Genomic DNA, 14402 nt, shown 5'->3' with positions numbered 1-14402 from the left:
AGAGGAATTGGAGAGCACACAACAGGCTGACATGCAGGGTGAATCCTGTAACAAAGATCCTACATTCAAAATTGTCGATAGAGTACTTTATAAGAGCAGTATTGAACCATACCATCATACATTAAAGCCTAAGGGAATAACTGTTAAAAGAATTTTATGATAATCATTACGATACAGTGGCAAAAGAGCTACTAAAGTAAGAGTAGCTGAACAAGAAAGTATGTGTTTACATTTAATGTTGCGCTTCATGCAGTAAGCAGGATGAAGGGAACAAAACCAAAGCATCTCTGCAAGAGCTCTCAGAAACAGGTGAACCTTTTGAATGAGTGTGTGGGTGGGTGTTGATAGTGTAAGACCTTTACCAAAAATTAGATGTAATAATTTCTATCTTGACTATTCTGGACCACTTCAAGATATCTACTGGCACCAGTCCCAGACCAATGTTCCAAGACCATGGTGTGTATGTTTGACTGAATTTTGAATTATGGCTCAACTTCTTTGATTTTTTCCCCATTTATTGGCTTTGGGGATGTGCACATTCAGCCATCTCAATAGTGGATTGTCAATTCTGAAGATACAAATATAAAGGTAACATAAGAGCCAGTCCTCAGTCAGATAAAATCTGACTACATGGGAACTGAACCCAGGCTGGTTCACTTGGCAACCTACTGAGCTACACAGCTACAGGTGTGGAAACCTTCTATAATTAGTGACAATGGTTACAATTTTACTTCAGAATTACTTTAGTAAGTAGGCAGATGGAAACTGACACCAGCTCATACGCAGGGGAATGGGTGAGTGGAAAGAATTCATCAAACAATCGTGAAAGTGTCACCATGTTGGCAATAAGCACAGTTCATGGAACACATACATATCATACATGCTCAGTGATTAAAACATGGTCTACATCAGCTTGTGGCTCAGTCCTTACAAAATTATCTATGGCTAAGAATGTTTGTCGTTTCACATGGCCACATCAGCAAGAGCAGCAGCAAAGAATATGAGAGACTTAGTGAGCAAACTACATGAGGTATGGAAGCATGTAAAGGTTTGAAACTGTCAGTCCTATCTCTAATGGACTGCTAATTTGCGACTGTGATGCTGTTACACCTAAATATTGTGTTGATATAGTTTATTTGATCAGTGGTCATGCAAGGAGGTTTAAATTTCATTTGAAAGGGCTGTATGAAGTCCTTGAATGTGCAAGCCAGCTACTGAAAACTGACTACTGAGGTAGACCCTGGAAGTAGTTGAGACAACCACAGATTGCACCAGAACATGACCAGCTGGTGAGCCAATAACACAGGAATTTACTGTTAGCCACTGACAAGCTGGACACCACCAGACAAGCCGTGCAGGTGCGAGCAGCACTTGTGCATTATCTACTACACCAGAGGTAGTGCTAGGTGTGTGCATGAGTCATTTACATGTAGTACACAAATGTTGATTCTTGCTATGGTTTTGATCCCTAGTTTTTGATTTTGTCAAAACCATTCCCCATCAGTCCAATGTTCTTTTTGAGCCACAAACATGCTTGGTAGTAGCTACTGGTATTGTAAGCCTATTTTGAGGAATAATCTAAGTGAACAACAATGTAGGAAAAATAAACACTTCACTGCCAGGTCTGGCAGCTCAGACCATTAGTGAGATAGAAGAGCAAATCCTGAGCATACGTGAATGTATGAAGGTATTCAGTTGATTCCTGTCAATCGTGGACCCAGAAATATCTTGGTACCATAGTTTGATTACAGCTAATATGAGAGACAAAGTAGCATTTATGGCCTAAAAAAATGTAAATTGAGTGCTTTCTTTATATTTTATTTACTTATTTCACCCAGTGAGTTCCTTCAATTTCAATTAAGTGGGACAGATGAACTGTGATACAGATTTGAATTTAATTTGTGCTTTTTAACAGTCTTGACCAATATCAAAAAGCTGTGCAGAGTATTATTACTTTGAAGGTTTTAGAGCTGGATTATCAACAACTTTCCCAATTATTTTATATTTGCTCACTTTCGGTTTCTTAAAGTTGAAGGAGGGAAAAACCCTGTACACCTCCCAAGCTTAACCAGTGGCATTGTGCTTGATTTGTCACCTACAACAAATGAAGCATAACGAGTCGGGGTGTGAGTGCACCTAATTTTCACCACAGTATCAGAATTAGTAGGATAGATGAGCCACTCTGGTGGTTCATTTTCATTGGGGAAGGTGATGTAAGACCTCAGAGGTGGAAGATGTGTGTGTGTGTGTGTGTGTGTGTGTGTGTGTGTGTGTGTGTGTGTGTGTGTTTGTGTTTGTGTGTGTGTCTTTTGGCATAAGAGTGCCATTCATAATTTGTACGTCTAAAATAACAATGTTGCTAGTGCTGAGTCAGCAAATATAGTTCTTAGCAGATGATTGTTCGAATGGATGGGAGGTGTTGAAGTACCAAACAGTGAATAAAAAAAATTTCTAGGAAATTTGTGGCAAGTGCGCACGCGAGGATGGACTCGAACCTCCGATAGGGGCAGCCATGCGAACCGTGGCAAACAGTGCAGACTTTGACCAAAAATTCCTCTTGGAGCAAAAGTAGAATGTTCTCATGAATTGTAAGGATGGAAGCCTTTTGTTGTTTCACAGATTCCTTAACCATGGAGTCCCTAATTCATAGAACGGCCAGTGCGATTACCATGTTTAGCCTCTGCAACTCTGTTGAGCTGTGGAGGTGGGTGTTCTCATACATAGTGCATGTTGGATTTCATGCATAAGCTTCACCTGTGCAACAAGGCAATATTGACCTGAATATTACTTTTGCATTGTATTGTGATTGGGCAAATTACTGTTAATGTTAAAGTTTCTTTTTAATGGTTGGAAGAGGCACCTGCAAGCTGTTTGGTTTACTATAATAACAGTAAACTTAGTTCACCACTACTGATATTACATTTACTTTTGCTACATTGCACAGAAGGAAAATCTATGAAACAGATGTGGAAATATGCAAAGTAAGCTCATTCTGTAGTCTTCAAATCAACCAAATTAACATTTCTAAACTAAAGGGGTTGCTTATTTTTTGATTACTTTATCTACACTGACTTTGGATCCAGACTAAACACAATCTGAAGTGGCCATTTAAATTGAAACATGTTTCACTCAGCAGTGTGTGCTATCACTGGATTGTTGATATCTACTGTCAGAATTTGGTGGTTTCCATTAATTTTGGGGACAGCTGGTTGATAATCATGCCATGTGAAATTACGTCAGAGCTATTTACTACATTCACAGGTGATCCTGCCTCCGATTCGCTATTCTTGGAGTTTATTTGGGTGTTTTTGTGCCATTCATTACTAAGATTTTACCACCAACATACATTAGTTCTCAAAGTGTGTGTACAAGTAACCTGCATCAACTTCTACGATGAAACTTCAGCACTATGTGAGTGAGAAGAACTGTTGAGCTCCTATATCTGGTTATCAGATGAAAATTTAAGCACATTTTTAAAGTGGATTTTTTTCAGATAGAGGTTGCATTTATAATTTCTTACTTACAAGAGACTGATTTATCTTTGACAATGCTTTGTGTTTAAAATTTATTAAAAGCTACAACATGATTTCACTTACTTGTTACCATCAGATTATTAGGTTAATTGAATCTGAAGGGGACTTCAGCTAAGGTTGAAGCTATATTATCTTTTACCATTTCTTTTGCTAATAATTAGAGTCCAATTTGAATTAAAATCTTCCTAACCTAATGTTCATAACATGAAAACCTTTAAGTTGCTACAAAAGCTGTTTGTTCCATTGCAGCACCTTTTAAACATTGCTAACTATTGGAACTGTTAAGATGTGCAAAGAGGTCTACATACAGTAAGCATTAGGAACAAACAAACAGCAACAGGTAGGCGACATGCTGACAAAATGCTTAATGTTAACTATTAACTGCATTTTTATTTCAGTTAGAGCAAGCACGCTGACAACCATAAGGTTGGAGCATTCACTCTTCCCAGTGGTAGCACCTCTGTCACCTGGCAAGCACCCAGCAACTGGATCAGGAAGACCACAACAGGGAGGAATGGACCCTGAGTACCCAGACACTAATGGACCATTTTCCGCAGTGAAGCCACCATCTGAGGACACAGGAGGTTTTGTGCATCCAAACAACCCATTCTTTTTCACAAAGCCACCTAGAGCAACTACTGTGCCACCTGCAACACCTCCACCTTGGCAAAACAGAGCTCCTGACACAGGTGAGAGTATAACTTAAACTAATTGCATAGAGCAACAGAAACTACTGCGGTAAAAATAAAATTTGAAACACATCAGCAAACCAATGACCAAAGCCTGTAACTATAAAATTTCAAGCAGTGATTGTAATATTGCGTGTCTAGTTCATCTGCATAGTTTGTAACTGATACACCTTGCATTGTTGTCTTGCCTATTGTCCTTAATATGCCTACAGCTGCTGCACCTCCACAAATGCCAATTCTGGGAGATTAAACAATGGAAACTCAAGGTAGGAGTATCAACAATGTAGGAAAAAGACGGATTGCTACTTACCGTACAGAAGATAAGTTGTAGACAGGCACAATTAAGATGGTCACATACAGCTTTCAGCCACAGTCTTTGTCAGCAAAAATCACACACACGCCAGTCCCTGCTTAAAGTCTTAGGCCCTTCCCAGAATGTCTCCCCTGAACCCATTTCCCTCCTCACCCCTGTGACCCCCCCCCCCCCCCCCCCCACACACACACACATACCTTCTACATGCTCCCCAAAATCCACAAACCCAACAATCCTGACTGTCCCTTTGTGGCTGGTTGTTTCCCCATTGGAAGAATTTCGGCTCTCATTCACCAACACCTCCAAGCAGTTGTGCATAATCTTGCCTCCCACGTGAAAGACATCAACCACTTCTGTCACTTACTCTCTACCGTCCCCAGTACTTTACTTCCTGGATCCCTACTTGTCACTGTTGATGCCACCTCCCTATACACCAACATCCCTCTCTTACTGCTATGGTACACTACCTTTCCCAACATTCTTCAGATTCTGAACCCATTACCTTATTCCTCACACACCTTACTAACTTACATTACTAACCCACAACTACTTTTCATTTGAAGGGAAGGTAGATAAACAAATCTGCGGCACAACTGTGAGCACCCACATGACATCGTCCTACTCCGAACTTCTTATGGGCCATTTAGAGGATGCCTTCATAGCCTCCTAAAGCACCAAATCCCTAGGCTGGTTCATGTTCAGTGACGATATCTTCATGATCTGGACTCAGGGCCAAGACACCCTGTCTTCATCCCTTCACAACCTCAACACCTTCTGTCCGATCTGCTTCACATGGTCCTCCTCAACCCTGCATGCCACTTTCCTAGATGTTGATCTCTTCTTCTTCTTGATGGCTCCATCTGCACTTCTGTCCACATTAAATCACACCAACCACCAACAGTACCTGCATTTTGACAGCTGTCATCCCTTTCACACAAAAAAAATCCCTCCCATATAGCCTGGCTACCTGGGGATGGTGTATCTGCAATGACAAAAACTCGCTTGCTCAGTATGCGGAGGCCATCACAGACAGGCACTATTCCCAAGATGTAGTCTGCAAACAGAAACAGATCTCCCATGCTATTTCCCCTTGCACCCCAATCCTCTCACCACCCACAAGAACCAGCCACAAAGGAGTGTTCCCATAATCTCATAATACCGCCACGGACTGGAACAACTGAACCACATTCTTGGCCAGAGCTTTGATTACCTGTCGTCATATATTGAAATGAGGGCTAACCTACCAGAGATATTTCCCACCACTCCTAAAGAGGTGGCCCATTGGCCACCCAACCTCTACAAGATCTTGGTCCATCCCTGTGCCATTCCCAATCCCAACCCCTTGCCAGGAGGATCACATCCCTGTGGAAGACCTCTATGCTTAACCTGCTCAATCTACCCACTCGACCTTTCCTATTCCTGTCTTTTCACCTGTTTATCCTACCCACTAGGGGCTGGACCACCTGTGAAAGCAGCCATATCATTTACCAGCTCTGTTGCAATCATTGCATAGTGTTTTATATTTGTATGACTACCAACCAGCTGTCCATGATGAATGACCATCGCCAAACTGTGGCCAAGAGCAAAGTGGACAGTTCTGTGGCACAGCGTGCAGCTGAACATAACGCATTTGATTTTCAATGGCTGTTTCACTACCACAGCCAGTGGATCCCTCCCCCCCCCACCCCCCCCCCCCATCCCAACACCAGCTTTTCTGAACTGTGCAGATGGGAGTTATCCTTAAAACACTTTCTCCGCTCCTGTAATAATCCTGGCCTCAAACTATGGTAGTATACTGTCCCCACCCATCCTTTCCTCCCCATTCTTATCTCTCACCGTGCATGTTTGCAGCCCTCTGCCAATGATTTTGCCTGTCTTTCCCCACTCCTCTCCTGTTTTACTCCTTTTCTTCACCATCTCCCTTCCCCACAACTTCTTGATGCTGCACCTGTCACCAGTCTAGTCCCTGCACACCCCACCAAACAGCATTCATCTCTCTCCCCATCCATACACTACTATCACCTTCCCCACCACCTCTGGATTGCTGCTTGTATCTCACATCATGATGATGCATTCTCTGGCCCGAGATGCTGGAATTGGGGTGTGCATCTGTGCTACTAACGAAGGCCGTAGCTGAAAGCTGTATGTGAGTGTCTGTGTATGTTGGCAATTCCGAGTGATTGGTGGACAAGAAACGTTTCAGCTAAAAAGAGAATGTGATACTACAGCAGAGTACTAAAGACCATATGTGTAAAGTGGATAGATAATGGTGTAATGAATTGAACTGGAGACAATAATTCGTGGGACAACGTGACTAAAGAAAGGGATCAGCTGATAAGACACCCTGAGGCATCAGGGAATCATGAATTTGACATTTGAAGGAAATGAGGGGATGAAGGGAGCTGCAATACTTTACACATTTAAAAATTATAGTTGAAATCAGAGGAAACAAGGAAGTGACTTTTTTATTCAAAATTCCATGATAAAACTTCCGAAGAGATCAGAACTCTATTCTATGCTGGGAGTGGGACTCTTACCTGAGGAGATGGTTTATAGGCAATGTCATTAATGAGTAACTTAACCTCGTATGGTTTGTTACCTGCCTCACAATGTACATCTGACTTTGCCACTGTGTGGCTTCTGTAAAGTTTGGAAAATATGAAAGGATACTGGCAATGAGAATATTTGAATTACTTCAGGAGTTGACTGATTCACTATCACAGCATTGTCTGCAAAAGGTGACTGTCCATGTTTGAGTCTATCTGACAGTTCTAATTTGTGAGCAAGCTTCAAGATAGTGTACACTATGCTGCAGGGTAAATGATTGCTTCTAGAGTAGATGGCACTTTCCAATAAAAAAGATTCATTGTCCATTACTATACTGTTTCTGTGAGCCCTTTTGGGTTATTGTTTTGCTGATAAGTATATGCCTTTAAAGGTGAGTTTGTAACCCCCCTCCCATTTTTTTACACTGATACCTAATTTCATTCTTGTACATAACATTGGAAAAAATCACCAGTTAAGTTAATAAATTGCAGGCTTCTGGGGCCAATTATTTTTTGTTGGAACATAAAATAAAGAATGTTCGTTTATTTCTTTTTATCAGACATAATATTTTTTAACCATATAAAACTTAAAATTGCTAAAAGTCTTATTTTCTTTAGGATCAATCAGTTGTGGAAGGCCGATAGTTCCTGTTGAACTTGTCCTGAATGGAAATCGTACTTCAAGAGGAGAATGGCCATGGATTGCAGCTATATTCACAGTCACAAGCATTGGACAAGAATTTGCTTGCAGCGGTAGTCTCTTGAACCGAAGGACTGTCATCACAGGTACACAGTGGAAGCTAAGCTGGATGGAGCGATGGGTGGCCCAAATAGCTTAGGCAATTTGCCTCTGCTATCTGGTTCTACTCCTACCCCTCTTTTCTCTTTTTTTCCCCTCCCTCTATATTTACCCAAGTGGAACTGACATTTTAATGTTACATTATTTATTATTAAACATAGGATATCTTTCAATCATTTGTCTTTGTTTTCACAGTTCTTGAGTGCAGTATGTCCATGCTTCCTTTTCAGAGATACATTAATTGCCTTAATTTAGTAAATTTGTGGTGTGAGGGAGCAATAAAGTTCTTGTGTATGTAGGGCTTTATTAATAAACCAAATCCATCTTTAAACTCCCTTGCTTCTATGCTTAGTTGTGGTAGGGGACTAAGTCAGTGAACATACACACTGAAGTGCTGCATTTGTGCTTACATAAAATTACATAATATTTTCTTCTTTCCTTTTCTCACAAACAGTTTGTCAGAAAAATGCTTGTTGTTATGATACTAGTTTGTTATGCACTACAATGTAATAAAATGCTTACTAATTGCATAGCTAAAATACAAATAACTTCCATATGTCTGCTTTCTAATGCTTTGAGTGAGAATAAATATGTGAAGTGTGACCATATTTAAATGAGTAATTTTTCAAGGAACTCTGTGTTTGTAAAGTGTATTTGTAGACAAGTGCTACTATGTTGTTAAATATTATTTTGTTCCAAACTAATGGATGTCATTTAAAAAGGAAATTCCTTTTAGTTATGAATGTTTCTTTTTTTATTCAAAAATTTACATATTGTAAATATTACTTTGTACTAAACTAACAAAGTGACTATTATTGTCATGTTCCATTGTCTAAAAAAGCAAGCAATGTCACCCAAGCTTATTGTCTTCCATTAATTTTCTAAACACTACCTATTTGTTGGAATAACTACAGCATTTGTTACCTTTTTATGGCAATGGATTGGTTTAGCTACTTGCTTTTTTTTTTTTTCTTTTTATCAGTTGGAGGGAGAGCACAGGGATAATGAAAACTGAATGTAACACTTCAGCACACATACCTACAAGATAAGTTCCATTCAGAGGAACTGTTTTCTGTGCACTTCCTTTTCATTATGCTGTAGCATAGTTCACATCCGTCTTCAATCTTTTTGACAAGCACCTGAAAACTAATAGGAAATGCAATTAAAATTGGCATGTAATACTGTGATAGTGAGAACCTGTGAGAGAGAGAGAGAGAGAGAGAGAGAGAGAGAGAGAGAGAGAGAGAGAGAGAGAGAGAGAGAGAGGGGGGGGTATGTTTGGACTAAATTTTCCCCACAATAAAATGTAAATTGCACAGGTAATGTATATTTAATATAAAATTGAATCAGAACAACAGAATTTTGCTTGTCTATTCAGTCCTGCTTCCTTAATAACATACAGCTCAACACTTGGTTGCCTTTTATCAACTTACATTATGAGGTCAGTTCAATTTTATAAAGACCTTTTATTAGCCATGACAAGTGTTTTCTGTTCAGTGTCACACAGTTTGCCATTTATGAATATACATGCAATAAATGTCACGATGTGGGATGTGTCAGTTGAATAAATGCTGGTCATTTGTAGGTCTGTAATTTGTATTTCTGTTAAAGAATTACTCTGCTAGAGTGCTGTTATGAAGAAAGAACTTCCTTGTATTTGAAAAGACTTCCAGTGTTTGTCACATTTCTGTGGGCATTAGTTTTATAGTCATGCATCTCATGCCTTTCTGCACTGTAGTTACGTTCACTAGCAGGAAGAGCAGATTAGTTTTTTCCTCTTTGCGCACTCTTTGTGAAAACATGATATTCGTACTGCAGTGGATGGTTAAATAAAATTTCACCACCACATTAGTTTACTGATACTGTGTGGTTAATGTTTCCAATTGCTTAAACAGATGTCAATGTTTTAAATGTTTTGGTATATTAAATCGGTGTGGATCAGGTCTCAAACCTGGGATGTTTACCTTTCATGGGCAACTGCCCTACCACCCAAGCTACTCAAGCAGGACTAGTGACACACTCACAGCTTTACGTCCACCTCTACCTCGTCTTCTACCTTCCACAATTCACTGAAGTTGAAATCAGAGCACACTCCATTAATAGTAAACTCATTCTGCAAATGATATGCAGGGCTTGCATATGAACCTCATTTGTAACTCTCATTTGTAACTCTAATTACTTTCTTTTGTGCAGTCAGTACCTCTTAACAGAGTTCTCCAGAACAGTATTCCTCAGAATATCAGTGAATGAAAACACCTTACTGATTTTTATATACATCAAATTGCCATTTATTCTAGTTGCAGAAGTAGCTGCACCTATATTTTAGAAGGCACATTGTACAGTTTCTTCAGTTTTTTATAATTATAAACTTTAAAGAGATTAGAATTTTCTGCACTGTTTATTAATAACAGATGCTGTGGTTTTGATTATATGGAACAGGAAGAACTGCTTTTCTCAAAGTTTATAGCTAATCAGTTTGTACAAAACAAGTTGCTAACTAAAAAGCCATTACCTGTTTTCACCATGGATGCTTCTTCACTCACAAAGGGAGGCCATGATGTTTGGAATGCGGATTTACTGCAAACTGCGTATACTCGTAGTACTCCATGAGGACAACAAAATGAGTAAGCAGTAGCGCGTACCTCTCAATCGTTACTGAGAAAATCGCAAGATAATTTGTCATCAAATATGTACCTGTGTGTAGCCATTATCACGAAGCGGCAGCAGCCGAGTGGTTAGTGTCAAAGCCCCCATAATCGTAGGTTGTTGGTCGCTGGATCGAGTCCCGTTCGTTACTTCTTTTTTCCAACACAGTGATATTCTTTACTATTTATATTACAATTGATATAACAGGAAAAATATATGTAATCAGATAAACTTTTATTAAATTTACAATGTTGTTTGCCAGTCTACAAAGTTTTATTATCACAAATAATATAATATTCATAACTACAGACTAGTAAATGACTAAACCCATAGGAGGTGGAGGTGGTGGTGGTGGTGGTGGTGGTGGTGGTGGTATTCTGCTTTATGGTAGGTCTTGTCATGGGTTAAGCCTCTTCCACTTTTGTCTATCCATAGCCAGTCTTTTCATTTCTGAATATTTGTCTCCTTTGATATTATCCAGCATTTGATATCTTTCCCTTTTTTCCCTCCATCATTCCTTCTGTTTCTTCCTTCAATAAACAGTCCCTCCTCAAACAATGTCCAATCCAGTTCTGTTTTTCCTTCCTCAGTGTTCAGGTCTCCACACCATATAAACGCATAAAGTGATACTGAAAATGTTTGCTTGTCTGTGATTTGAGAAATCCCTTATACCTGGAAGGAGCCTGAAACTACTTGTTATCTGCAAGTTTCGACTGTCACAAACAGCTTTCAAAAGATGTACAACTAATCATCGCTTTCAACATTAAGAGTACAAGTTGAAGGATGGTATTTTTCGTAAAAACACGGAAAACATAAAGTTAAACGGCACCAGCTGCATTGAATAAATGCTAAGTTTCCACATACGCAAGGTCTTTTGAGGTTTTCCAGGGAAAAACAAACCTCGCTAACATTTTTAAAAACCTCTCTTTCATCCACTAATTTGGAAGCAAACCATGCATAAAACAGCATTTCCTTAAATATCGGCACTGATAATTGGTCAAGCAGTATAGTGTCTATTTTAATAGCGTCTTAACAAGAACAATTTCTCGTTATCTTTCGATTAAGCCTGGCCCTCCCCTTGGTTGTTTACTAGTCGGTAGTTACAAATATTACATTATTTGTGATGATAAAACTTTGTAGGCTGCCAAATAACATTGTAAATTTAATGAAAGTTCATATGATTACATGTATTTTTCCCGTTATATCAATTGTAATATAAGTAGTAAAGAATATGACTGTTGGGAAAAAAAAGTGATGAATGGGACTCAATCCAGCGACCAATGACCTATGATTATGGGGCTTGGACACTAACCACTCGGCTGCCGCAGCTTCGTGATAATACGGCCATACACAGGTACATATTTGATGACTGAAATTATCTTGTGATTTTCTCAATAGTGCTCGAGACGTATGTGGTACTGATTACACATTTTGTTGTCCTCATGGAGAACTAAGAGAGTACAAAATCCGCATTCCAAACGTCATGGCCTCCCACTGTCAGTTGACAATGCTCGTAACACCTGTTCAAAATTCTGCTTGTGATATGAATTAAGTGGTAGACAGATAATGTAAAACATGAACAGTAATGAGCATGATTGAATCCTGCAGAATGTTCATTGCGATTCCTTCCCATGAAGATGTGGTGTCTAAATTTCAGCATCCCAGTTCCTAAACAAACTAACCAGGCATGTATTGAACCACATATTCCATAAACATCTAGTTTCTCTAATAGAAGATTGTGACCTACACAATCAATTGCCCTTCTCATGGAAGATCGCAACTGATTATGCATAATCATTTAAAATTTGCATCTCAGTAAAGATAAAAACAATTTCCTCAGTAGTGCAGTCCTTTCAAAATCAGTCATTATCTTCCTTATTTCTGATAGGGATGTTTGAAATTTTCATTTACCCATTGTGCCTTTGTACTGTCGCTTCAGGGTATGGTCCTTTAAATTTTGAACTTCTTCAGTCACTTTCTTCACTTACTCTTAAAAACTGATAATTAAAAAGACATACTGTGTTTGAAACTGTCTTTTGTAAGGTTTCCATTCTCTTTAATGAACACTGCCATTTCCTAAAGATCTAAGATTTATTTACTTATTTTTTGAAACATATTCCATATTGATTTTACTGTCTCATCCCTCAACTTGTGACAACGTGCTTGTTCGTGGAAATTCTTACAAACTGTTACAGTAATGCTTTATTTTAAAAGCACTTAGAGATCCTTAATCCCTTAACTGCTCTGGACGTGTTCATGCGCGCACCTTTGTACCCGTCCCTGTGTGCTCTGAATATGTTTATGCATAGACATGTCCAGAGTACCAGGTAGAAGGACTGGTGGCGCGCAAAAACACATTCAGAGCACACAGGGTCAGGTACAAAGGCGTGTGCGTTAACACGTCCAGAAAAGTTAAAGGGTTAATTGTTACAGCCACTTTGTGGATATCCATTTTTTATTCTTGAGACATACTTACATCTGATCTTGAGAATTTTCAGCACCAGTTTCACAAGCAATTTTTCGTATTTAAATTTGGCTTGGACATTCTTTGTAAATTCCTACCATATCAGCAATGATCAGATCAAATCAGATTACCTAAGTTTTTTATATTTTCATCCATTTTTGATGTTGAGGAAATCTGGGCCACGAGCCACCTTCAGTGGCTTTTCAGCCACCTTCAGTGGACAACTTAAAAGCTCACATATTTGATCAGCAGTCTTCACCATATACTACTTTTAGTAAAAGACAGGTTTCAGTAGTTGTTTTTCAAAGGTTCATGTGAAAATTCATGACTTTTGTTGCTTTATGATTGCCCTTATTTTTCTGGCAAAACAAAATAACAGCTCTTGCACAAACAAAGGCCATGGCTACAATGATTTCTCTGGACACCAGAGATGCAGCATTTGACTGAGAAGGCTTCATGCCTCACAGCTAATGGTTGTTCATCTTTGCGTGATGCATACTTACTGTGACAGCATTGGTCCCATTATTTTATAGCCACACCTCGTAAATTGAAGAAATCTGGTCTTTCGGTGTGCTTTATATCTCGATGTGATTGTGATAGACACCAGTAAACACTCTAAAATTTAAAATCGGCTACTATCTAACACTCAGTTATTCAAGGTGTTCGATAAATTGTTTCAGTTAACTCCTTGTGACACACTTTTACTACACAATTCATAACATGCTACTATATATACATCAATTGTAAAAATGGCTTCAAAAAAGTATGTTTAAGCTCCTGGAGGAAAGAAGCTTACTGAAATGGTTTAGCCCATTTTAGAGGAAAAGCTGTACCTGTTTATTTGCTTATAGAAATGCTGATAATTAGAGTACTGAAGGGTTCACTTTTAGTGAAGAGTGGCCTATTAACTTTAAAAAAATAAACATATCATTTATGTGATAGATATGGAGAGTGTGTGGATTGGTGAATTTATCATGGAAAAATTAACTGGGAGGCATACTGGGAAATAAATCCACATGACATTTTCATTGCTGAGGAAATTAGGCTGTTTTTATTTTCTTTTTTTTTTTTTAAGTATATTCCTGATTTAATATGAACTTTCAAAGATGCAAACTGTGGGATGAAAATGTAGCAAAGAATTCTGCAGTTAACATGGATGGATCTCTGTAACTGAAACCTCTTTTGATGCAAAAGCTGCTAATCCTAAATGTTTCAAGGGTATATCATACCCTTCCTTCTCTTACCTCTTAGACAAAAAGGCATAGGTGACAACAAAATCATGAAAAAAAGTGATTGTCGAGACTCGGTGAAAATATGACTACAGAGAAGCGAAAAGTCCTCCTTTTTCTATACTATTGTTCATTTCATAATAACCCAGTGTCTAATGTGAACAACCATGTGACTTTGGTTAA

The 14402-nt window shown here is 38.8% G+C and overlaps 1 protein-coding gene across 1 annotated transcript in view; it reads left to right on the top strand.

Annotated features, from left to right (window-relative positions):
- Window positions 1-14402, top strand: part of LOC126101147 (serine protease gd-like) — a 307303-nt gene that overhangs the window by 241278 nt on the left and 51623 nt on the right. The window contains exons 4-5 of the mRNA XM_049911839.1: window positions 3932-4222; window positions 7700-7867. Of these exons, the coding sequence (XP_049767796.1) occupies window positions 3932-4222; window positions 7700-7867 (459 nt within the window). The remainder of the gene's footprint in view (window positions 1-3931; window positions 4223-7699; window positions 7868-14402) is intronic.

Source organism: Schistocerca cancellata, chromosome 9 (genome assembly GCF_023864275.1).
Source record: "Schistocerca cancellata isolate TAMUIC-IGC-003103 chromosome 9, iqSchCanc2.1, whole genome shotgun sequence".
NCBI classification, from domain to species: domain Eukaryota; kingdom Metazoa; phylum Arthropoda; class Insecta; order Orthoptera; family Acrididae; genus Schistocerca; species Schistocerca cancellata.
Note: the sequence above shows the minus strand (reverse complement) of the source record. Positions and strands in the feature narration are given on the sequence as shown.